Below are 23026 nucleotides of genomic sequence, written 5' to 3'. Positions count from 1 at the left end.
CCACCCCACCAACAGAGCGGGAGCCTGAGGTCTCGAGCAGGGCGATGTCTTGCCGATCCTTCTGCCTCCAGTGTGAACCAGCTCAGTGAGGTAATGAAACCCTCCCGGGGCCTTGGAAACCTCTTAGGCAACTGTAGAGTGTGGCTGTTCACAGAACCACCTGCTTGGAGTAAGCAACCACGATGACCGCCCCGGTGCCACAGGGGTGCAAAAGTAGGTTCTGTGGTGTAATTGGGGAGCTAGCGCACCGCCAAGGGAGCGTCACGGAACCGACTGTGCTCTGAGATGGTGAGATGAACTAAGATGCCTAGCGTGCATCTCAAACTTTCTAGTTTCTCTTACTTTCCATCCCTTCTCCTTTTCCTCCTTTTCCTCTTCTTCCTCCTCCTCTTCTTTCCTCCTCCTTTGCCTTCCTCCTTTACCTTTTTGCCTCCCACTTCCCTCCTTGTTTCTTCTTTTCTTTCTTCTAGCACACCAACCCCAGCCTGGGACCCCAGGACATCTGACATCTCTACGCTCACTCACTGACATCACTCACTCACAAATGCACTTCTCTGCCCTGGGCCTCAGTTTCTCGTCCACAGCAGGGAGGTGTCCAAAGCTGGGCAGGTACTCAAGGTCCTCCTGGCTTTGTTCCTGCTGCCAATAAGGAGACAATTGCTTGGAGGCTGCCTATCCCTAAGATTTCCAGAGAGGCCATTGCTCGGCCAGTACTCCCCAAAAGCAGATTGTATCTAAAGCACCGGGCTCAAAGCCACTTTGGAGAGAAAATTCAGTAATTGTTCCCTGCCCACAGGCTCTTTTTGGTGTGTCTTTCCACAAAATGTGGGGAGTGGGTTTGGCAGCGCGGGCCCTGTGGACTTTGTAGTATGTTCCCCTCACGGCAGGCTTGCAAGGTCACCAATACTCCCACCCACCAGCTCTGAAACCCTGGAGCGGGACTGTTTGAACAACCCCCAAGGAGATACTAAGGCTCACCCATCTGTCATGGATTTCACTAATAACCTAGAACCATTATGCACTAGTTACTTGCTGATCTCTCCAGTATAAAATCTATATTTCTTGGAAAATAATAAGATCATTCCCAATTAATGTTAGAGAGAGAGAAAAAAACAAAGAGCCTGGCAGTTGTACAGAAGGAGCATAATTATCAGTTGCACGCATTTCCTGTGTTGTGCAGGGGGTGAGGGCTGAGCCTTTTGCCTCACAGCGCCTGCAAGGCTACGGACCCAAGGTCTTCACACAGATCGGGTCCTGGGAGCCCATGGCGAGAACAAAGAAGGGTGGCCAGGACAACTGGGTTGGGCATGGCCAGATACAGGTCACAGTGAGCCGCCTGGGTGGATGCAGAACTATGCTGCCAGTGCTTTGATTCCGTCTTTCTCTTGCTATGGCTTTGAGCAAGCCACTTGACCTCAGTTTTCCTCTCAATAAAAAGGGGATAATAATACATCCCTCTAAGTGTGCCTTTTAAGAATAATTGGCCGGCTTTTGCAGGGCACTTTGAAGAAAATTACCATGAGGATGTTCTGCTGGGCCTGGAATTTTCCTTGGTACAGATATCAAACAGATGAGGAAGGCAACGTTTTGACTCTGGCACTGGGGGCCTGACTGTGTTCCCCAGTTCAATTGGAAGAGAGGAGGGGGAGGGGCCGTGCTCCTCGCCTGGGCCTGCCTAGGATATTAAAAGCACAACCTGCCTTTGATGCCTGCCTGCCACGCTTGTTAATTTTAATAGGAAGTGAGCAGAGGTGGGAAGGCTCACCTGGCAGAAGAAAACAGGTCAAGGCCGAAGAGGGTGAGTGCCAACTAAATGGATCTTGTTTGGCTTTGGAGTCCTTAGCCCCAGTGCTGGGGGGGTGGGGTTGGGCTATAGCACAACACCCAGGTGTCAGCAAGGGAGATGCAGGGAGTGGGGAAAGTGAGGACCTGAAGCCCCTAGGTTTCCAGCTTAGCCAAGAGCAGACAGACACGGTCTCAACTGAGGAATCACTGTAGAACCAACCAGGGCCCGAGCTGATGAATTTCTGGGGAAACTTTGACTGGGGGTCTCAAAGTGAAGTGCGATCAGGGGCTAGATAGTTAATATGAGGAAGCGGGTAGGAGCTGGGGGTGTGACTCTGTGGTAGAGCATGAGCTCAGCATGCACAGGGCCTAGGACTCATTCCCCAGCATGAAGGAGGAGGAGGAGGAGGAGGAGGAAGAGGAAGGAGAGGAAGAGGTGCTGAGAGTACAGTAGGCCGACTGTAGGTAATGGGGCATAGTGGAGACTACGGCAAACTAAATTCTACTGGAGTACTGGGCTTTGGGAATGAGGGTCAAATATTAACAGCTCTTCCGATTTTATAGAGAACTTAGAAAGTTGGACTTTATGTATGTATGAGATACTCTTATTTTAAGACATTGGTCAAAGTTTTTAAAAATTATTTTTAAAATACTCTTCTTTATGAACAAACACTTTCGTAGACCAGAGCAGCTTAGAAGGTCTCATTTTGTGAAATCTGCTTTGAAAACATAAAGCCTCAGGGATATAGAGGCACTTAAAATTCATCTAGACCTTTGGTTACCTGGAGAGTATTCAGATTGGTCTAGCTGAGAGCCTCAGAATTACTCAGGAAGAGCTTTATAAAAGTACAGATCTTTGGTTCCTCATCCATCAAGAGCCTGCGTTCCCTTTTAAGTATGTGTTTCTTGAATTCTATCTAACAGACTTACCTGTGCCTCTCAACAAGTTACCAATTTTTAGAGATTTGGATTCAGTGAGTTATGCTGGGACACGGGAGAGAGGCCTCCGACTTTTTAAGTTCCTTGGGCATTCTGAAATGCAGTGAGCTGGAGGAAACAGTGACCTCAGTGGGACACCTTCCTACCTGGTTGGCTGCCGGAGCCTGTACCCAGCACCTTGTATGTGCTGGCCAAGTGCACTACCCCTGAGCTGCACCCCTGGGTCTGATTCTTGCACCCTGGAGCAGATTCTTGAGGATGTCCATTCATGCTGCCTCCTCCCTTTATTCATCCAGGATGAAATTTCAAACCTGTATGCTCACTTCTAGTTCAGCTTCCTTGTCCTGTTCATGGTGGCCCCCAAGCCTGGAAATGGATTTTTCAACATGAATCAGGTGCAGATAGGAGACACCAGTACAGCAAATATTTAGAATCCATTTAGCTCAGTGCTGTGGCTTTGACCAGGGTCTGGGGGCCACTTGGGCAAAGGGAAATTGCTTTCTGTGATATTTAATGCTATCACTTATGCATTGAACATTGACTGAATGTTGAACATAGTGTCCCAAATGGGCCTCAAATCTACTTCCCGTCACATGCATCAGATCTGTCACTTAGAATGCAAAATCTTCTGAACCCCATTTTTATTCTTGGTCCACGCTATCTCTTAAGATAGAACACATCATAAGATCCTTTTGAGCAAAGTAGGTTAGAGGAAGGGTGTTTCTTTGACCTGAACTCATTTTAACATCAAGGACGACCTCTCCTTCTGTTGAGGTGAAGTGACCGCATTGGACTTTCTGCATCTGCTTTGGGAATTTATAGATTTAAGCCAAGCCAAGCTGCTTTTTCTCCACCTGGAAGAGGCCTCATTTCATGGCTCTGTCATCTTGCCATTGCTTTGATCACTCTAGCCATCTGCGGTTGCCTGACACAGGTACCACGCTGAATGCAAACAACCCTTAATATCTTCCCTCTCTTTTCATCCCAGGACTTCTGGAAAAAGGGAAACTTGTACCTGCAAACAGAAGCCAAGTGAGCCCTACTGGGAGGCTGGGAAATAGTCCTCTGACCACATCTGCCAGAAGACAGGCTAACTGACCACATCTCGCTGAATGGGTGCGCGTGGCTTGGTAGGCACTCACCCAGGCATTCGTTCTACAAGGGTTTACCAAGTTCCTAAGGGACGTCAGGTACTGGGATCTATGATGCACAGGTCTCTTCTCTCCTGGAGTTTATCTAACAGGGGAGATGGAAGAGAAAACAATAATCACACTCATGAATAACTACAAATTGTAACATGTGACATGGAAGATAGCTACAGGGGTATGAGGAGAAATGTAATTCATACAAAGGAGGTGATTTTCAGCAGAGACCTGTGGAAGGAAGTGTTCCAGGCAGAGGGCATAGCATATGCAAGGGCCCTGTGGCTGAAAAGAGCATGGGTTTGTTGAGAAACTCAGGGAAAGCCCACTGAAGGGGAAAAGGTACTTCAAGAGCCATAAATCAAATACCAACAGAGTTTAGCAGGTTTCATGAAGGAATGAAGTGAGCCAGGTCAGAGATAAAAGAAAGCAGAGGGGATTGTGACAACTGGATAAAATACACCCTGAGTAAAGGAGGCAGCTCCTGCTCCCCTCCAGCCAGGTTCACACATATGGAAATGGAACCTGTCTGAGTCCAGCAACACCAGACTTTTTTTTTCAAGAAAGCCCCCAAATTTAGATTTTACACAAAATATCCAATTAAAAAAAGAATTCTAGATCCTCACAATGCATGTTTGATGGCCGGAGTGCTGCCCCTTTGTAGCCCCTGAGCTGGGCAAGTCCATGGTAGGGAGTCTAGGAACTGCACAGCAGAGTCTCTCACTCACCAAGGTAAACTGAGACCCAGAGCATTCTCAGCTTCTAGCTCTTGCTTCTGGTGGTGCTTTCTAAAAGAACAAAGGGCCTTTCAGGCTGATTTTCTTTTCAGGCCCCAGGCAACCCTTTAACTGCGGAGCTCAGTTTCCTAATTTGCAACTGCAAGTGTTGGAGCCAAGTTTGGCTGTGGCCTAGGGCTACAGTGTTTGGGATAATTGGTTTGAAAATGACTTTGAAGCTTCCGAAAGCAGAAAAGTTAAGTGCACACCGAAGCTCAGAAGATTTCAAAGGGTTGTTCCTTAAAGTGCCACCGCTAGCATGACCCATCCCATCCATCGCAGGTCCCATATCCCCAGGCCTGAGCTAGGGAAGTTCTAAGAACAGTAGATGGCTGCTCTCTGCTAGGGAATTCAGGGAGCACATTGGGTCAGCCCAGTCTTCCCCATCAACCTGCCCTTTCCTCATCTAGAGATGCTGGCTCTAGAAATGCATCCTCACAGAGTTTACATCCCAGCAAGGAAAGCAGACAGGGAGTCAGATATGACATGCACAGCATGTATTGCAAGACAGAACTTGCAGGGGGTTCTGAGCCATGGGTTCAGGATCCCCTTCTCCTATTACCAGTAAGTGATGCTTCAGCTGACACTGGAGTCCTGAGCAGGAGGGAAGTTAGGATGATGTTTCAGGTAGCAGGAGCTTTCAGGACCTGGAGGCAGCTGTAGGGAGAATGAAATATTCACAGACCTGAGATGTTCAAACTGGCTAAGGCTAGGAGCCCAGGTCTAAGTGGTGAGCTGGTGCTTAGGAGACGGATAGTGGCCCCTATCTGTGAAGATCTCCTTGCAGATGCTAGACAAGGGGGGGAAGTCCTACCTCTAAAATCAATATCTGTGCAAAGCTGAGTCAACATGTACGTGGAGCTCGGTCGGGAGGAGCTGAAGCCCTGCTCTGTGTTTGCCTACTAATGAGGCAAGGACGCCCATCTCTCATTAATGAGGGCTGACCTCCAGGATTCTCAGGATGGCAGCTTTTGTCCAAGTCTTTAGAGAACACTTAGCAGGTTCCTGGAATGAACATGGCACAAAGGGCCTTTCAGGGCCTCCTCTTGAATAGTGTTTTGTTCCCACTGAAACTTTTGAAGATGTGGGGAGAAAACAGAAATGCAGAGGGACTAGATTCTGCTTCTCAGCAGATCTATGGGGGGCAAGGAAGCTGCCCGGGCCTGGGCTACATCATAGACTCAGCACCTGTGGCTAATGATCACCCTTGGATTTATAGCTAGAAAACTCAAAAAGAAGCCCGGTGTTGGGCACAATGGGACACAGGGAAGTCAAGTACACCAGCAGACACAGATCCTCTTCCTTACAGCACTCAGGTTCAGCCTGGGATGAAAGCCAAGGCTTTTCCAGGGAAGGGCTGGGTTCACAAAAGTGCAGAAAGAGGTCACAGAGGGAAAAAACAGTGTAAATGCCTTTATAGCAAATGCCATGATATTCATCTACACTTATAATAATAGAAATGCAAATTAAGGCAATAGCCCGATAATATTTCAAAAATCTCCACGATAGGCAAAGATCCAAACATGTGAAGCACGGTGCCTGTGTGGGGAGGCTGTGGGGAAGCTGGCATGCTCAGACACCGATGTGTCTAAATGTGAGAGGCCCATAGGCCTTCACAAAGTAATCCTACTGGTGGTTGGGAGATCACCCGGACATTAGCGGACATATTGTGCATAAGGAATCGGCTGCCATTCGTTGCAATCTTATTGAAAGAGACTGGAAAAAGCCTAAATGTCCATGACAATAGGAATGGGGTCTGTGAATTATATGTCAACACAGTGGAATTCTAGACAGCCTTTTAAAATACCTGGTATCTCTGTATGTCACCATAGTGAAGGATCATGAAGGTCAAATATTAACTAGGAAAAGCAAAGTACAGACCTCTGTGGATCAGGGTGCCAACATTTGTGGATGGAGGGACGGAGAGAGGCAGCACAACCACCCATGTTTATTTATGAAGGGAAAACATCTGCCAGGAGGTACAGAGTCAGGCATCAGTGGTCACCTCTGGGAGGACTGGGGAGCTGCAGTTAACTCAGCAGGGAGAGAGACTTATACTCTAGGAACTTTTTTAGCATTGGGATTATTATCATTATTATTATTGTTATTGTTCATGCTGGGAATTGAACGCAGCCCCTCAAGGTTGCTAAACATACATTCTGCCACTCACCTACACCCCAGCCCCAGTATTTGGATTTTTTTCCTCAAATACTTGGATTACTTTTTCAAAAGGAAAGTGAAAGAATATAAAGGAAGACACAAAGAAAAGGGCAATGAAAACTTAACACTCAGAAGTAAACACTAATTAAATTTTAGCCCACACTTTTCCATTGTTGTTAAATTAATATTAAAGAAAAGCTGCAGCAACAGTACAGGGAACATAACGCACTCTTTACTGAGATGAGCGTCTTCTCCATCCCCTTTTCTGTTCTCCATCTCTCCCCTCTTACTCTACATACAGGCTGTGAGACCCTGATCTGAAATGCTTGGGACCAGAAGTGTCCCAGAGTTTGGCTTTGGGGAACATTTGCATACGCATAATGAGACATCTTGGGGGTGGGACCCTAACGAAGAAATTCATTTCTGTTCCATGTACACCTTATGTACATAGCTTGATGGTCATTTTATGCACTATTTTTAGGGTGCCTGCGTTATGACTGCCATCCATCCCACGAGGTCAGGTGTGGGACCTTCCACTTGTAGTGTCATGTGACACTCAAAGAATTTCAGATTTAGAACATTTCAGATTTCAGATTTGCAGATTCAGATGTTCAACCTGTATATGTGGAGGGGTGTGTATATGTGTGTGTGTGTGTATACATACATACATACACACCTGTCAGTTATACATGTATCTATATCCTTCTATGGAAATATTTATATATAAATAAATATATAGGTGTATAGATCTATTTTCTCCCTTTTACCTGAGAGGAAATTTCTCCCTTATTACTAAATATTTCATTATGTATTTCCTGAAAAACAGAATATTAATTTACATAAACATAATGTGCTTAACAGTACTAGGATATTTAATGTTGACACAATACTATTTCTAGTCCACAGGTGTTATTTAAATTTCAGCAGTTGTTTTATTCATGTCCTGCATAATAATTTTTTTCCTGGCCCAAGTTCTAATCCAGAACCACAATATTACATTTAGTTGTCATTGTTTATATTCCCCTTTCATCAGAAACAATTCTCTGCTCGTTCTCTCTTTTATGACCTTGATGTTTTGAAGAGTAGAGGCCAACTACTTTGCAGAGTATCCCTAAAGGTTTGCCCAGTGTTTATGATTAGACTTAGGTTCTGCACTTCTGCCAGAAACACCACAGAAATGGTGGTCTGTGCTTAGTGCCTCTGATTAAGAGACCAGCGATGTCAGGGTGCTCCATTGTTGGTACCATACACACGCACACACTCACAGACACACACACACACACACATTTTTGGGGGGGGTATTGAACAGGGAATTGAACTCAGGACTGCACGTTTGCCAGGCAGGCACTGTGTGCACTACTGAGCTAAATCCCTGGTTACATACATATTTTTTTTTTTGTCTTTTTGAGACAGGGTCTTGCTATGCACTTCAGGCTGCTCTAGAGCTCACTTTGTAGTCCAGGCTGGTCTCGAACTCGCGATGATCCTCCTACCTCAGGCTCCCAAGTGCTGGGATTACAGGCGCATGGTACTACGCCTGGCTTACACATACATTTTTAAAAACATAAAAATTAGCTTATAAGCTACTTTGTAAGTTTCACTTCTCCCTAACCATGTATTGGGACTATCTTTTTTTTTTTTTTAACATTAGCAATTTAAAAAGGCCTGGAGATGTAGTTCAGGGGTAAAGTGCTTACCTAGCACTCGTTAGGCCCTAAGTTTGACCTCCAGCACCAGAAAAAATTAGTTTCCTTTACAGTGGTACCTCAGTTCATGAGCTTAACTCTTGACATTTGAATTCTTCAACCAGAATCATGGAAAGAATTAAATTCATGAACCGAGGCACCATTGTATTTATTTTTAAATAGACAACATAGTTCTATGATTCAAAATTCAAAAGAAGAAGCAATAGAAACTCTTCTTCCTTCCCCTGACCCAGCCAAGCAATTCTCCTCCCTGAAACAGCAACTATTTCCTTTTTTATGTGTCTCCTTGGATGTCTATACTATTAAAACATCTGGTGAATCCACAATGTGGTGACAATCTGACTGGCATTGTGTAGGAATGCCCCCATGCACATGGTTTTTGTGGGACAGTAGCCTTAATAACTGACGTTTCCCAAAGTCCCTTAGGAGAATCCTTTTATCCCTTTAGGCAGAACCAGAATTTCTTGAAGCCAGCCTGGTAGACAAGGTGGGACATCCATTTGGGGTCATAAAACAAAGTCTGGCTTTTTTTTGATGCCATGAGCATGTTCCCATGGTGAGTACAGTTACACACCCTCATCATCATCTGAGGAAGGCCACACAGGTGGGAAAGCGAGGTGGCAGCAAGAATGGAGAATATAGAGAAAGTGGACCACAGAGGGAGACCTCGAACTGGACAGGCCAGGGATGCAACCCAGACTCTGCTACCAGTCAGTCAGTCAGGCAGGTGACCATCAGGAAGTCATTTTCCTTTCCCATCCTTGTTATCTCATTATGAAACAGGCATAACTCCACCTACTACATTTAACTGTTTTGAGAAATAATTGAGCTTTGAGTGGTGGCATACACCTGTAATCCCAGCACTTGGGAGGCTGAGGCAGGAGGATCCTTGTGAGTTTGTGCTACAAAGTGAGCTCAAGGCCAGCCTGAACTGCATAGCAAGACCCTGTCTTAAAAACAGACAAACAGGGCTGGGGATTTAGCTCAGCGGCAAAGCGCCTCCCTGGCAAGCGCAAGGTCGTGAGTTCGGTTCCCGGTACCGGAGAAAAACCAAAAACAAACAAACAAACAAAAAAAAATTGAGCTCATCTGTAGAAGCCCTTGGTAGCTACTCTTCCCAATCCAGCAGGGAAGGTGAAATCACAACCTACAGGCCTTCTCTAGACCCAGGACAGAGCTTTTTAAAGCCTACATGGCAGCATCCCCACCCACATTCCCAACTTGACAAAAGGCATTGGTTTCTAAGATAATTTCATTTTTTGCGATGTGACACTGGCACTTCTAGAAAATCCAAAAGACTGGCTTCCCTGTGAGTCAGACACTGTTCCGTAATAACCCCTCACTCTTCAAAATGTGAAACTGAAGGCAGCGGTTTCTTTGGGCAGAGGTTTTGTTGCAAATGGCAAGGGGATTCTTATCCCCTTTGGGAGGCTATGGGACTCAGGATTCACTTAGTCATTCCGTTCATTTGAGAAGTTGGCACTTAAGACCAGGTGCTGGGCTCTGTCAGTGACAGATCTTGGGGCTATCATTGCTTTCAGGGATTTACGATCTCAAGGAGGGCAGAGTAAACACAATCACTCAATGAACTGATCCTGTATTTTGTTAGAAGATACCAAGTGCTGTGAAGGAAGGACAAGAAGAATAAGGTGTTCGGTGAGGACATGCGGGGGATGTCAAAAGGTGAGGACATGTGGGGGACAAAAGAGGACAGCGACATAGGCTCCTTGGAGCAGACACGAAGCCCCTCAATAGCCCCATGATGTAGTCTCCATCCACAACGTGCAGTTGAGGCAGAGATGGACTAAGAGTAACTTCCCTGAGGTTACACTGAGGAAAAAGGTAGGGCCAGGACGGTAACTCAGGCTGGGGTCTGGATCTCACCAACCTGCTGTATAAGAGCTGTGAGGAACCTGGGGATGAGAAAACTGAGGCCCCAAGAAAGAAAAGGGCATTGCCCAAGCTCGCGGAACACAAGGAAGAAATGAATTAGTGCATCCTCTGCTCACCAGGGAAATTAGGTCCTCTAATGTGGGGGACCCACAAGGGGGACACTTGCAGATGATTTAGTAGTTTTAACTTAGTCTTATGCATATGAACAAGAAATGCAGCAGGACATTGAACTTACGATTTCACAAAGGTGGGTGCTTAGGAGGAATGATTTTTACGTGAGTCAATTTAATGAAGAGACTAAATTATAGCACAGGCAGAACGTAATTACAGCAAAATTCAGGGAAGAGTAATTTGTGCTAAAGTTTAGAAAGTTGTGGCCTCCTCTGAAGCTAGAGAGGGAAGTTTTTGGAAAGCCTGGAATCTCAGTCTCCTTGCTCAAGCATTTTCTGCCCAGATATTCCTACCTGCGCCTACATTATCCTCACCACAGCCTCCTCCCCAGCTGTGCCTGCCTCGCTGCCTCTGACTGTGGGAACCATCTCTTTTTATAGACAATTTCATCTTCAAAGTGCTTTGGGCTTATTAATAGGCTTGGGCATCCCTGCCAAGGTCGTCAGTTCCCAACCAAAGATCCCGAACATTTCTGATGCAAATGGCATGGGGAAGACCCTGTCAGGCTCATGGCAGAACTTCAACTTGGTGAAGCCCTGGCTCTGACTTAGAGGATCCAGAGAGAAAACTTCATCTTCACCAATTTTCTGTCTTTGGAAGCCTCAATTAATTTTTGTAATCTGTCAGGTAGGGGTGATAACAGGTTTTGGAAGGATTCAACATCTGAAGAAGCTGGTGTCGGGTGATGGCTTCCTGAACGTTGGTTCTCTTCACACTTGAAGATCACTTTCTTGGTGCAACATGGCATCGTTCTGTTCCATTCCTTCTTTAAGCTCCAGAACATTCTGTGTGCTCTTCTTATAACACCAATGAATTCTCTGCTTTATATGAGGGTGAATTGTGCTCTTGTCACAGTCATAAACTCCTTGAGGGTGGGGCTTATGTCTAAAGCATCATTATACCCCTCTCAGTAGGATGCCCAGGGGCTGGCATGGAATTCAGTAAATGTTTGCATGCCCGAGAGGCAGCATGGCACAGTGACCAGGAGCAAGACCCTAGAGCCCGACTTTGTGGGCTCACTCCAAATTCTGTCATTTGTTAGAGTTTAGGCAAATAACTTAACCTTTTCATGCCCTGGAGACTTGACCTGTGCAGTGGGGGCAATTAAGAACAGCACCAATATCAAATTGTTAATTAAATAAATTAGTACAACTAAAGTGCTTAAAACACTAGCTGCCCCAGGAAGACAGATAGCTGTTGGCTATTACCATCCCAGAATCTAGCAAAGGCACTTTTCCAGGTGTGGCCTCCATAAAGCTTGATACTTTCAACTGAAAACACTGTATTGCCACTCCATTCTCCCCTTATGCATACATATCCTGGGGAGGTTTCTGAAATTCTACCATTCCTAACTCAGTCTTTGGAAGACATTAAACCTTTCTAAAATGCAAATGTGTTTGGCATGGTAGTTCACAGCTGTATTCCCAGCTATTTGGGAAGCTGAGGAGGGAGTATTAGAAATTCAAGGACAGTGTGGGCAATTGAGCAAGACCCTGCCCTGAAAAATAAAATGGGCTGAGGTTCTGGTTTGGTGGTAGAGTGTTTGCCTAGCATGTGAGGACCTAGGTGTTCAGTTCCCAGTACTTCAAGAAGAAAAGGAAACACAAAAATCCTACTCTTGTATGTGGCCTTGAGAAAATGAGGATAGTTTGCAGAGTATATTTAGTGAAAAAAGTGAAATATAAAACTGGGTATCTTGTATGCATCCATTTATAGGGTATACAAAAGCTAGGGAGACTGATACCTAGAAATACTGATACTGATACCTGTGTAATCACAAACCACCCGTGGAAGGAGACCCTGGGATTGGTCCCAGTGGGGATCTTCAGGAAGGAAATGTTGGTGGCAAGAAAAGGGATGGGAGGGGGACTTCCTGTCATTGCACATGCTTTTTCAGAAAATATATTTTTTTATTGTGGTAGAGTATGCATAACACAAATGTAACACCTTGAACCATTTTACAGTATCGAATTAAGTCACCTTAAGCTACAAATTTGTGTGACTATCACCAACATTTTCACAACTTTCTCATCATTCCCCCAAAAACTTCCTATTCATTCTGTCACTAACTCTCCATTCCTTCCTCCCTCAGCCCTGGGTCATCTCTAGTCTACTTTCTGTCTCTACGTGTTTGACTATTCTTAAATGCCATTGTAAGTGGAATCATAGTATTTGTTCCTTTTATGACTAGCTTATTTTATTTTATTTTTTGATTAGCTTATTTTACATAGCATACAGTCTTCAAGGTTCATTCATGGTGTAGCATATGTCAGAATGTCATTCCTTTTTATGGCTTAATGATATTTCATTGTGTGCATATACTACACTTTGTTTCTTTGTCTGTTGGTGGATAACTTTGAGTTATCTTCATTTTTTAGCTATTGCAAACAATGCTTTTATGAACAGTGGTAAAAGTATCTGAGTTTCTGCTTTCCATTATTTGGATATATATACTGTAGTGGATTGACAACTGGTGGTCAACTTGTAACACCCAGGTGACCTGAACCAGCATGGTGTTGGGTGTGGAGGCCCACCTGAGGATTGTTGCCAACAAAATAAAAGAACTGGAGAAGAAGAGAAGCTGCTGGGAACTATTGGAGCTGTTGGTTCTCCTGGGGCTGCTGTCCGTTCTCTTGGAGGACCTTGTCATGCTGGCTTTTCTGATGAACTGGGCTGTTCTCATTGTTGAAGGAGCTCGGGACCTTACTATCGCTGAGAGTGACTATGTTTCACTTTAGGGGAGCTCTGGTCCTCACTTTGAGCATCACTTCCTGGCTCTGGAGGAGAAGATGGTGCACTGCGCAGTCTCCTGGAGAAGCTTGTTGTACTGGCTTTCCTGATATGGACACAGCTGTTCTCATCTTTGGAGGAACTTGGAACCTTGCTGTTGCTGAGGATAGCTGTGGTACTGTCTGGGGGAGCTCTGGTTCTTACGTTGAGTGTTGCTTCCTGGCTGCAGTGCAGATCCCTCAGCCTGCTAACACAGATGCTTCATCCTGCTAGTATAGATTTTCTAGCTTCCACCACTGACTTTTGGGCCTTCCTAGTGCAGATCCATGAAACAGGCTTGCATGAGACATTGTCATGGGCTCTTGTCCTCCAGCTGGACTCATTGGGGGCGTTGTTATGGGCTCTAGGTCTTCAGCTGAACTCATGTAGGACATTACCATGGAATCCAGGCCCTCAACTGGATTCTTTGGTCTTTAGTATGTGGACAGATTTCTTATACTCTTTTTGTATGTGACTCTTTGGGTGACTATAATAAAATAATCTTATAATTAAATGTCCTGTATTGTATTGTGTCCCCTTGTAAACCCCAAACTAAAACATATATCTAGGAATGAAATTGCTGCATAATGTGGTAATTCTTTTTTTTTAATTATTTGAGGAATTGTCCTACTGTTTTCCCCAGTGACTATACTACCAACCTCCGTACAGTCCCAACAGCAGTTTGCCCATATCTTTGTGTATATTCCTTTCGCATCTTTTAATTTGGCATATCAAAGTATTACCTATTCAGATAATAACTTAAATACGGCCCTGTGCCATAGATGAGTGACAGCAGGAAGACAATAATGATAAAACACAAAGCAGCCCTGATGTTTAGAAATGCATTTATAGGGGCTGGGGATTTAGCTCAGCGGCGCAGCGCCTGCCTGGCAAGCACGAGGTCGTGAGTTCGATCCCCGGTACTGGAAAAAGAAAGAAATAAATGAATTTATAGGAGTCAGGATAGCAGAATTTTAGTCTTGACCTTGACTGGCCACATTGCCACACGCTTTCTGGGACTGGGTTTCCCCAGGGGTCCAATGAAAGGGTTGGGTCAGGCGCTTCTGAGTTCCCTTCCCGTTCTGTCAACCAGGGACCTCCTCCATATACATCAAAAGAGAAATGTGGACAAAAGTGAGCACTGAGTTTCTGTTTGAATCACCCACCTCCCTCGTCCACTGACCACAGAGGAGACTGGAGGGTGGGAGGAGAGATGGTCAAGATCTTCACTGCCCGCTCCCTTTTTGCATTACAGCCTCTGTGAAGACAGCTTCAGCCATCCTCCTTCCTACTGGGCTCTTGATTTTCCTCCCCTTTTGCCATTAGGCCTAGGGGTAATGTATTAGTTTGCCAGGGCTTCTGTAATAGAGTAACACAGATTGAATGCCTTCAACAATAGAAACTGATTTTCTCATAGTTCTGGAGGCTACCAGGACAAGATCAAAGTGTCTGCAGCGCTGTTCATTCCGAGGACTGTGAAAAACAATCTGTTCCATGCCTTTCCCCCAGCCATTAGTGGTTTGCTGGCAAGCTGTGGTGTTCTTTGGCATGCAGAAGCATTGCTCTGATCTCTGCTTTCATCTCCATTTGTGTGTGTGTATCTGTGTGTGTGTATCTGTGTGTGTGTGTATATCTGTGTGTTTGTGTATGTGTGTGTGTATGTGTGTGTGTGCCTGTGTCCGTATTTCTCCCTTTTATAGAGACACTTGATGTCTTTTAACTCAATTATCTATGTAAAGACCTTGTCTCCAAACATGCTCACAGGCTGAGGAACTGAGGTCGGGACTTGAACACATCTTTTGTAGGGGATGGGGACACAAATAAGTGGACACAGCTTCTACTATGGCCACCTTATCCCACGTGGGCTCCCGAATGATACCCTTCATCAGTTTCTTCACAATCCCCATGAGCACGACTTCTGTGTTTTGCAGGGACCCATCCCACCTCAGCGCCTAGGCCAGTTGGCTTTTGTCTGCTCTTCTCAGAAGAAGTACTGTGCTGGGGTATAGCTCAGTAGTAGAAAAGAGTATGTTTAGCATGCACAAGACCCTGTCTCAAAAGAAACAAACAACAGAAAGAAAGAGAGAGAGAAAGACAGAGAAAGACAGAGAGAGAGAAAGACAGAGAGAAAGAAGAAAGAAATAGAGTTCTGAGAACTATGCTTGATGAAATGGCCTTTCTATGTGTTGTGAGCCATGTGTCACAGGAAATATTCACATGGGCTGGATGGTGATTATTGCCTTGGGCAGAAGCCTAGGCTGGTGACCTCTCTGCCCCTTCCTACTTAGAAATGCTACCTGTATAGAGATGGAACTTGGAATTTCCTCTAGCCTTCTGTGTCCCCTGAAGATATGACGTTCAGATCCACAACAGTGTGAATTAAGACGAAAGTGGAAAAACTCCTTCCTTCCAGGGTAGGTGTCCAAGATATTGGCTTCCCCCCAAAATTGGCAGTTACTAACGCTGAGTCAAGTCTTAGCCAGCGTCTGATGCTGGCCACACCCAGGGATGGCTCCAGGGGGTTGTAAAGAGCACACTCTTTGGAAAATGGACCAGTTCCAGGAAGCCACTTTGATCTGAACCTGGGGGCAGGGTGGGGCAGAAGCCGGTTTCACTGCTCCTTGGGTGCTGGGTTTACCCATCCCACTGTGGCCACCTCTAATTTCAAAATCATTTGAGACTTTTTTGTTCTCTGTTACTCTGGCAAAACAGATTTGTCATCATCAGCAGAGCTCTGGTCACACCTTCCCATCAATACTACTTACTTCTGTGGGCATGGCAGGTAGAGATGAAAGGCAGGTTTTCATAGATCCTTACAAAAAGATTAAAGAGAATAGATTCATTGATTCCAAACCATCACAGTTTATGTAAGTTACACAGGGATTTCAAATCAGCAGCTTATGCCCAAAGCCAGAGAATATCAACCACTACTCAAAATGTTTTTCTCTTTGAGTGAATTATTTAGTCATTGCTAAGATATTTGCATTCTGCTAGCACTTTCTTATTGTTGTTCTGTGAAGGAGTCTTTAAACATAGCTCATTAAATCTTTGAATAACTGAGGATACAAGTGCAACATTGCCTTATTGTCCTTTATAACAAAAATCATTCGGGGTCCTCGAATATGTACAAATGGTATGTTCTTCTATGGCTTCCCTTTGCTTCAGGAGTCTCTGGCTCACCCACAATGCACAGAATCCTAAGCATGGTCTTGTAGATGTCATGTCACTTACTAAGGAGAAGGTAAATGGTGCAAAATGGGAATAAGAAAGAGGCACCACTTCTCAACGCTTAGTAGTGCAAGCCCACATAGGCTAATTTGTATATTCAAAGAGAAGAAATTATATAGGCTGATTGAACAGGCTGGGATTGATAAAGGAGGGTGACATGAGAGAGGTCACTGTAGGACAGTCCTCTCTGAGGACAAGAGGCCTGACCTGATATGTGATTGACATGTGGGAGCCATGCATGAGAAGATCTGGTGATAGAGTGTTTCAGGTGGAGGGGAATGTAAGGTGCTATATAGAAGGTCCTGCTAAATGAGTTATTCAAGATGCAAATACCGATTTTTTTTTTTTTAATAGATGAGCATTCTTTTACCAAACATCTAAAGAGCACACCCACCATCTGTCAGGAAATGTGGAAGGTGTGCAGCTGATGTTAGGCTGGGGTATGTCTTGCAGAGGGAGTTCCATCACATAAGAGCTCTGTTATATAACACATATAAAACAGCCACACTCGGAAATATTTCGGGCCAAGCATTGCAGGTAGAAGGAACTGTAAGTGCAAAAGGCCCAGAGATAAGATTGAACTTGATGTGCTAGGATGATTCAAACACACCAGCGCTCCACAGAACAAATTAGGAGTTTGGATTTTCTTTTTATTCAGTGAATAATGGAAAGTCATTGCAAGATTTTATATATAGGAGACACATGATCTTATTTGCTGATTAAATTTTTTTAAAAATCAATTTTCTTGAGGCATTAATTTATAGACAATAATAAAATACACTTATTTTAAATAATTATTAATTTTAAATAATATAGTTTGAGGAGTTTTGACCACTACACACGTTTATATAACCACCATCACAATCAAAGTATACAACATTCTTACTACCCAAAGTTCCCATCTACCCCTTTACAGTTGACCTTTGTATTACCTCCCCAACCCTCCGCCCTAGGTGAGAGTTCTTATAGACACTTTCCTAGTATTACCGTTTTGCATAGTCACATTATGTTGAAACTAAGCAAATAACATAGGAGCTGGGCACAGTGGCAGATACCTGTAATCCCACTATTAGGGAGGCTGAGGCAGAAGGCTTTAAAGTTCAAGGCCTGCTTGGGCAACTCAGTGGGACCCTGTCTCAGAATAAAGAAGGATGGGGAATGCATCCCAGTGATGCACTGCACAAGACTCTGGGTTTAGTCCCCAGTGCCAGGGTTGGGGGAAATTAAGTAATGTGGGTACAGTGTTATTAAGCAAACTGAAAGCTCTAATTGGATTTCACCAATTTCCTCACTAACGTCCTTATTCTGTTTCGGGATCCCATCCAGGATTGCCCAGGAATTGCACTTGGCAATCAGTCTCCTTGGGCCAATCAGTGAGAGTTTGTTCATCTTTTCCTTGTTCTCAGTTTTGATGAGCCCTGCTCAGCACTGTTTCACAGATTGTCCCTCCATTTGAGTGTGTCGAGTATTTTCTCACAATTAGATAGGAATGAAAGGCCCTTCTCACCATATCGTTATCGTGTGGACACGATGTCAACCGCCTGTCACTGAGGGTGTTAACCTTGATCAGTTGGTTACAATGGTGCCTACCAGACTTCTCCCTAAAGTTAATATTTTGCCCTTTCCACACTCTTTGGAACTGGGGATATAGCTCAGTGGCACAAGTACCTGCCTAACAAGCACAAAGTCCTGAGTTTGATCCCCAGTACAAAAACAAACAAACAAGCAAACAAAGAACAAAAACAAAAAACCCAAAACACACTCTTCAGAATCAGGTCATGAAGTTCAGCCCCACAATAAAAAGCAGGCAAGTCAAGCTCCACTTCCTGGAAGGGAGCGTATCTACATAGATTCTTTGGCACTGCAATTATTTTAAGACAGAAGAAACAATGGCATATTTGTATGTCGATGGAAATGATCCAGAAAGAGCAAAATTCTGTTCTTGTTCCATCCCCTGCCCTTCATTTCTAGATCCCCTTCCTATTTGCAAAAGTTCACCTTCTATTTTCTACCACTACTATCTACTACTATCTTTTATTTTGTCCTTTAAATGATTTATACTTTGGGCTTCTCATATATGAAAAACTATGTGATAGTTAAGCTTCTGTGTCTGATTTGCTCCACTAAGTATTATGAGCTAAAGGTGCATAAATTTTCCTACAAATGGCTCAAATTTATTCTTCTTCATGGCTGAGTAGTACTCCACGGTATATATATATATACACCACATTTGCTTTATCCATTCATTTGTTTAAAGAATGAGTTATTGTCAAAAAAGTGGCTTAGAACTTCAAATTACACCGCATCTTCAATGAAAAATAAGATTTTAGAGAAATGACAAGATGAAGGAAGAGGACCTTGGGTCTTTAGGGTCAGGAAAGTGTGAAAGACAAATATTTGGTAAAGTAATGGTAGATTGAGGTTGGTTAGTGAAGTTTGTTATGCGGAGTCCTCTGGTATCATCTCCAGGCTGATAAAGACCTAATAAGGGCCTTAAATCATCTCTGCTGACAACCTTGGTCCTTCTTGGTAGGTAAGGGAGCACCCCTGTACCTGTATATCCTGCTTTAGGCAATAGGGGGCAAGCAGAAAGCTTTCCTTATATCTGTGATTTCTCCACTGCCTTCAGTTCAAAACTAATCCTTATGCCAAAGTAGCATGTTTGGGGTGAAATATTCTGCAAGCCTTCAGCGGGGTAAGAGTTTAACGAAGGGGCTACAGTGTTTACAGAGGTGTGGGCGGGGCTGAGCAAACCACAAGGGAGATGACGGGGTGCCCCGAGACTAGCACCCAGGGAATCTGTTGCCCTCCTAGGCCTGAGGAACGGGAGAAGGAGGTGGCACCAGTGTTGCTCAGTGGGAGCTGCCGCGGAGGCTGAGGCACTCTTGTCGGGAGCTCTGGCCGTAGACAGAGGAACATAGCCATGGCCAAAATGACAGCCAGCAGCGAGGGCGGACTCGGCACCTGACCTTTCTGTCCTCCCTTGCTCTGACCTGGGTGCCGGAGTCTGCAGTGGTCAGCCTTCGGGGGCACAGAGCAGAATGGAGGAAGGAGAAAATGGATCTGGAGAGGCAAGTGCAGAATAACAAACCAGCAAGTCAGGTTCAAAAACTCAATAGTAGAGGAGCTTTAGAAACAACTTCTTCACTTCGTGGGATGTATTTGAAATTCACAGTACTGCAATTCCATTTTATTTTATTTATTTTTATTTTTTATTTTTTTCAGTATCGGGAATCGAACTCACGACCTTGCACTTGCCAGGCAGGCACCGTGCCACTGAGCTAAATCCCCAGCCCCTGCAATTCCATTTTAACGTGTTTGTTATTTAATCTAATTTCAGCACCTCTTATTAAGATTATTTACAGACTTAAGCTACAAGCATCTTAACACCATGGATCTGGGCCTTAGAGGACGCCTTAGCATGAGGCCTTAGAGGAGGGCCACATGATTCTTCAAGAGGCATGGGACGCCGTACACTGGAACATGTGTTTTTTGTGGGAATTCGAGCCCTGGGAAGTGTCAGAGAATCTCCCATAACAAGAGGCCACTGTAAGCCTGGACGAAGACAAGGATAGCTGCTACCACAAGGGACTGGCGGTCAGAGGCCCTTTTACCCTTTTCTGGCTCCACTAGGTCTTCCTGATTCTTATGGGTCTCTGAGATACAAGTACCTCAACAAGGACTTTGATGCATCTCCTGCCAGTTGCATGCGATGTGAGGGAGGAGCAATTTGGATTTGAAATTAGTTTCTACACTTATAAAACGGGGCTATTACCTACCTCATGGAGTTGAGGATTAAGTGAGATAACAATACAAGACTTAGCAGCCTGGCACTTAGTAATATTCAACAAATGTTTGCTATTATTATTCTTATAGGTATTCTAGCTTTTCCCCATCTACTGGTCAGAGGTGGCTGACTTTTTCTTCACATGTGACATACTGTTGAATGGGTCTGAACAGAATGCTTCATGTCCTCATTTGTGACCTGTGTGAAATGAGCTGACAGAAGTGACCGAGTGGGCAGCCCTACCCCATAACCCACACGAGGCACATTATACAGCTCCCCGGAGTTCCAGAAAGGGAGACAGCAATGGAAGGTAGGGGGCTGGGATGTCCAGGAGGGTTGCTCCTGGAGGGAAACCAGGACAAAATGCCTTCACAGCAGCTCGCTCTGCTCCGGTGGCCCCTGTCCCTCCATGGACCAGGGTGGAGTCCTGATGGCCACTTCCCTTAAAGAGTATGGGCGACTTTAAGGCTGTGGTCTTTTATTGGTAGGCTTTGGGTAGCAGAAGTAGAGAGATGTTATGGCCTCAGATGCCTGAACTTATCCACAGACAGCCTCCACCTTTCAAGCTTGCTGTAAAAAACAGCAAACACTACAGTGCATAAAGGAAAAGACAGAAACCCCGTTCCAGCTGGCCTTCCTCACAAGGAAGCCCTGTGACTGGGAGTCCTCCTCGATCCCCAGTCCACTCCTGAGAAGCAAGCCTGGCCACTGCTGGGGGCTCCATCCTGCAGGCCCTCCCAGTCCCCCTCCCTCCATGTCTTCTTCTATGGAGTCCTTGGGTGCCTGGGTCTCTATTTTCTACACCTGCACACCCTCTAGTGGGCTGCTTTGTAAACTCAAGGTGAAGACGAGGAGAGGAAGTGGAGGCAGCTGGTGGGACCTCGGGCCCCCTCCCCTTCTCCAAAAGTCAGGATGTAAAATTTTGATCCTGACCTAGCCCACTAGGGCTTCTTCTTCCATCCCAGAGCTGAGAAGAAACCAGGTACAATGCCACCCGCCAGAAAAGAAAAAAGACACTGAATTTACTACCACTGCCACCCTAATCAGTCAAAGACTGCTCTTTCAGGTAGACGTAGTAATAATAAAATAATAATAATAATAACAGCCATTTATTAACCAGTTATTGGAGCCCTTATTCAGTGCCAGGCATTGCATCAAATTCCCACAATATTCCTCAGAATCAGCACTGTTCACTTTCTGTCTCTGTCTGTCTCTCTCCCCACCCCACCTTCCTTCTTCCCTTCCTTCCTTTTTTTGTGATACTAGGGAGTGAACCCAGGGCCTTCACACTGAACTACATCCCCAGCCCCTTTTTTAAAGTTTTGAGACAGGGTCTCACTATGTTGCTGACTTGGACTCAAACTCACCTCAGCCTCCTGCCTCAGCCTCCAGCGTGCTGGGATTATAGGCACAGCTAATATTTCTTTTTTCTAGATGAGGACACTGGACCTCATTTAGAAGTTCACTTAGTTGGGAGCTCCAGCTCTAGAACCTGAATGCCTTTGCCATCCTGGTTCTACTACTTAGCAACTCTGTGATTTTGGGCTTATATAATAGAACCTCCGTGACTCAGTATTCTTTCTAATAAAATACGCATGATGACAGTGTTTCCCTCTCAGGGTTGTGGGATTAGTGAGTTGGGGGTGTTAAGTGCCTGTGTGCTCCAATTAAATACTGGGCCCAGGTCTCAGCTGAAGAGGAGGAACAGAAACCAGGTCTGCACACTACTGAGGATCATGGGCTCACCACTGTGTGGTGCTACCTCTCTACAGCCCACCAGCTCCCAATTTGTCTCCCCCAAAGTCCTAGGTCCTTAGGAGCCCCAGCTTGTGAGGATGACAAGGGTCTCCTCTGATGAACCAGGGATTCCTAGTGGGTCACGGGAGGGAGAGAACTCTGGAACTGCTGGTGGACTGGGCCTTCTCCTTAGAGGAAAGCTCAAAGTCCCTGGCGTGGCTTGGTGCTTGGTAGGGAGGATGGGGTGTACTCTATTGGGGCGGGGAGCTTCGTCAATACTTACTAGAACTGTGCCTCCAAAGCTCAAATACTGTCAATGTGGCAACTAATACAATGGCTGGAGAGTTGATAACGGCACAGAGGAAGTGCAGCTACCTCCTAAGTGTGGTAATGGCAGTGACAGACACCATCGAACATGACTCCTGGAGTGGTGATGTCCAACCTGAGTCTTTAAAGATGGAAGGAAAGCTGGGGTATAGCTCAGCAGCATAAATGCCTTCCAGTCCAAAGTTCTGAGTTCAATTCCCGGTACCAAAGATGGAAGAAAGTTATGAAGTCAGGGGAAGGATTTTCCAGGCAGAAGGCATGATGTGCAGAGAGAGCAAGAAACAGCATCTGAGAAGAGACCAGATTTGAGGCAAGAAACAAAGGAAGAGACTGCAGAGGTGGTTGAAATTTAGAGGTCTTCGTGTAATCTGTTAAAGACCTTGGACTTTCTTTGGTTGAAAATAGCCAGGGGCCAGGGATATAGCTCTGTGGCACTGTGCCTGCCTGGCAAACTTGAGGTTTTGAGTTCGATTCCTGGTACCCCCCCCCCAAAAGAAAATAGAGAGCCAGTGAAGACATATAGAGAGAGAGGAGGTGATGATGGTAAATTTTTCAATCTATAAAATGGGCTAGCAATAGTACCTACCTCATAGGGCTATACTGGGA

General features: G+C 45.1%; 1 protein-coding gene across 1 annotated transcript in view; it reads left to right on the top strand.

The window, feature by feature from the left end:
* The window catches only part of Bbs2 (Bardet-Biedl syndrome 2), a 55591-nt gene continuing 32565 nt past the window's right edge, over window positions 1-23026 (top strand). Inside the window, exons 1-2 of the mRNA XM_013516125.1 lie at window positions 1-90; window positions 3713-3854. Of these exons, the coding sequence (XP_013371579.1) occupies window positions 3837-3854 (18 nt within the window). The 5' untranslated portion in view covers window positions 1-90; window positions 3713-3836. The remainder of the gene's footprint in view (window positions 91-3712; window positions 3855-23026) is intronic.

The sequence above is a fragment of the Chinchilla lanigera genome, unplaced genomic scaffold (assembly GCF_000276665.1).
Source record: "Chinchilla lanigera isolate Chin_1 unplaced genomic scaffold, ChiLan1.0 scaffold00032, whole genome shotgun sequence".
NCBI classification, from domain to species: Eukaryota; Metazoa; Chordata; class Mammalia; order Rodentia; family Chinchillidae; genus Chinchilla; species Chinchilla lanigera.
The sequence above is the reverse complement of the archived record's forward strand: the minus strand, read 5'-3'. Positions and strand labels throughout refer to the sequence as shown.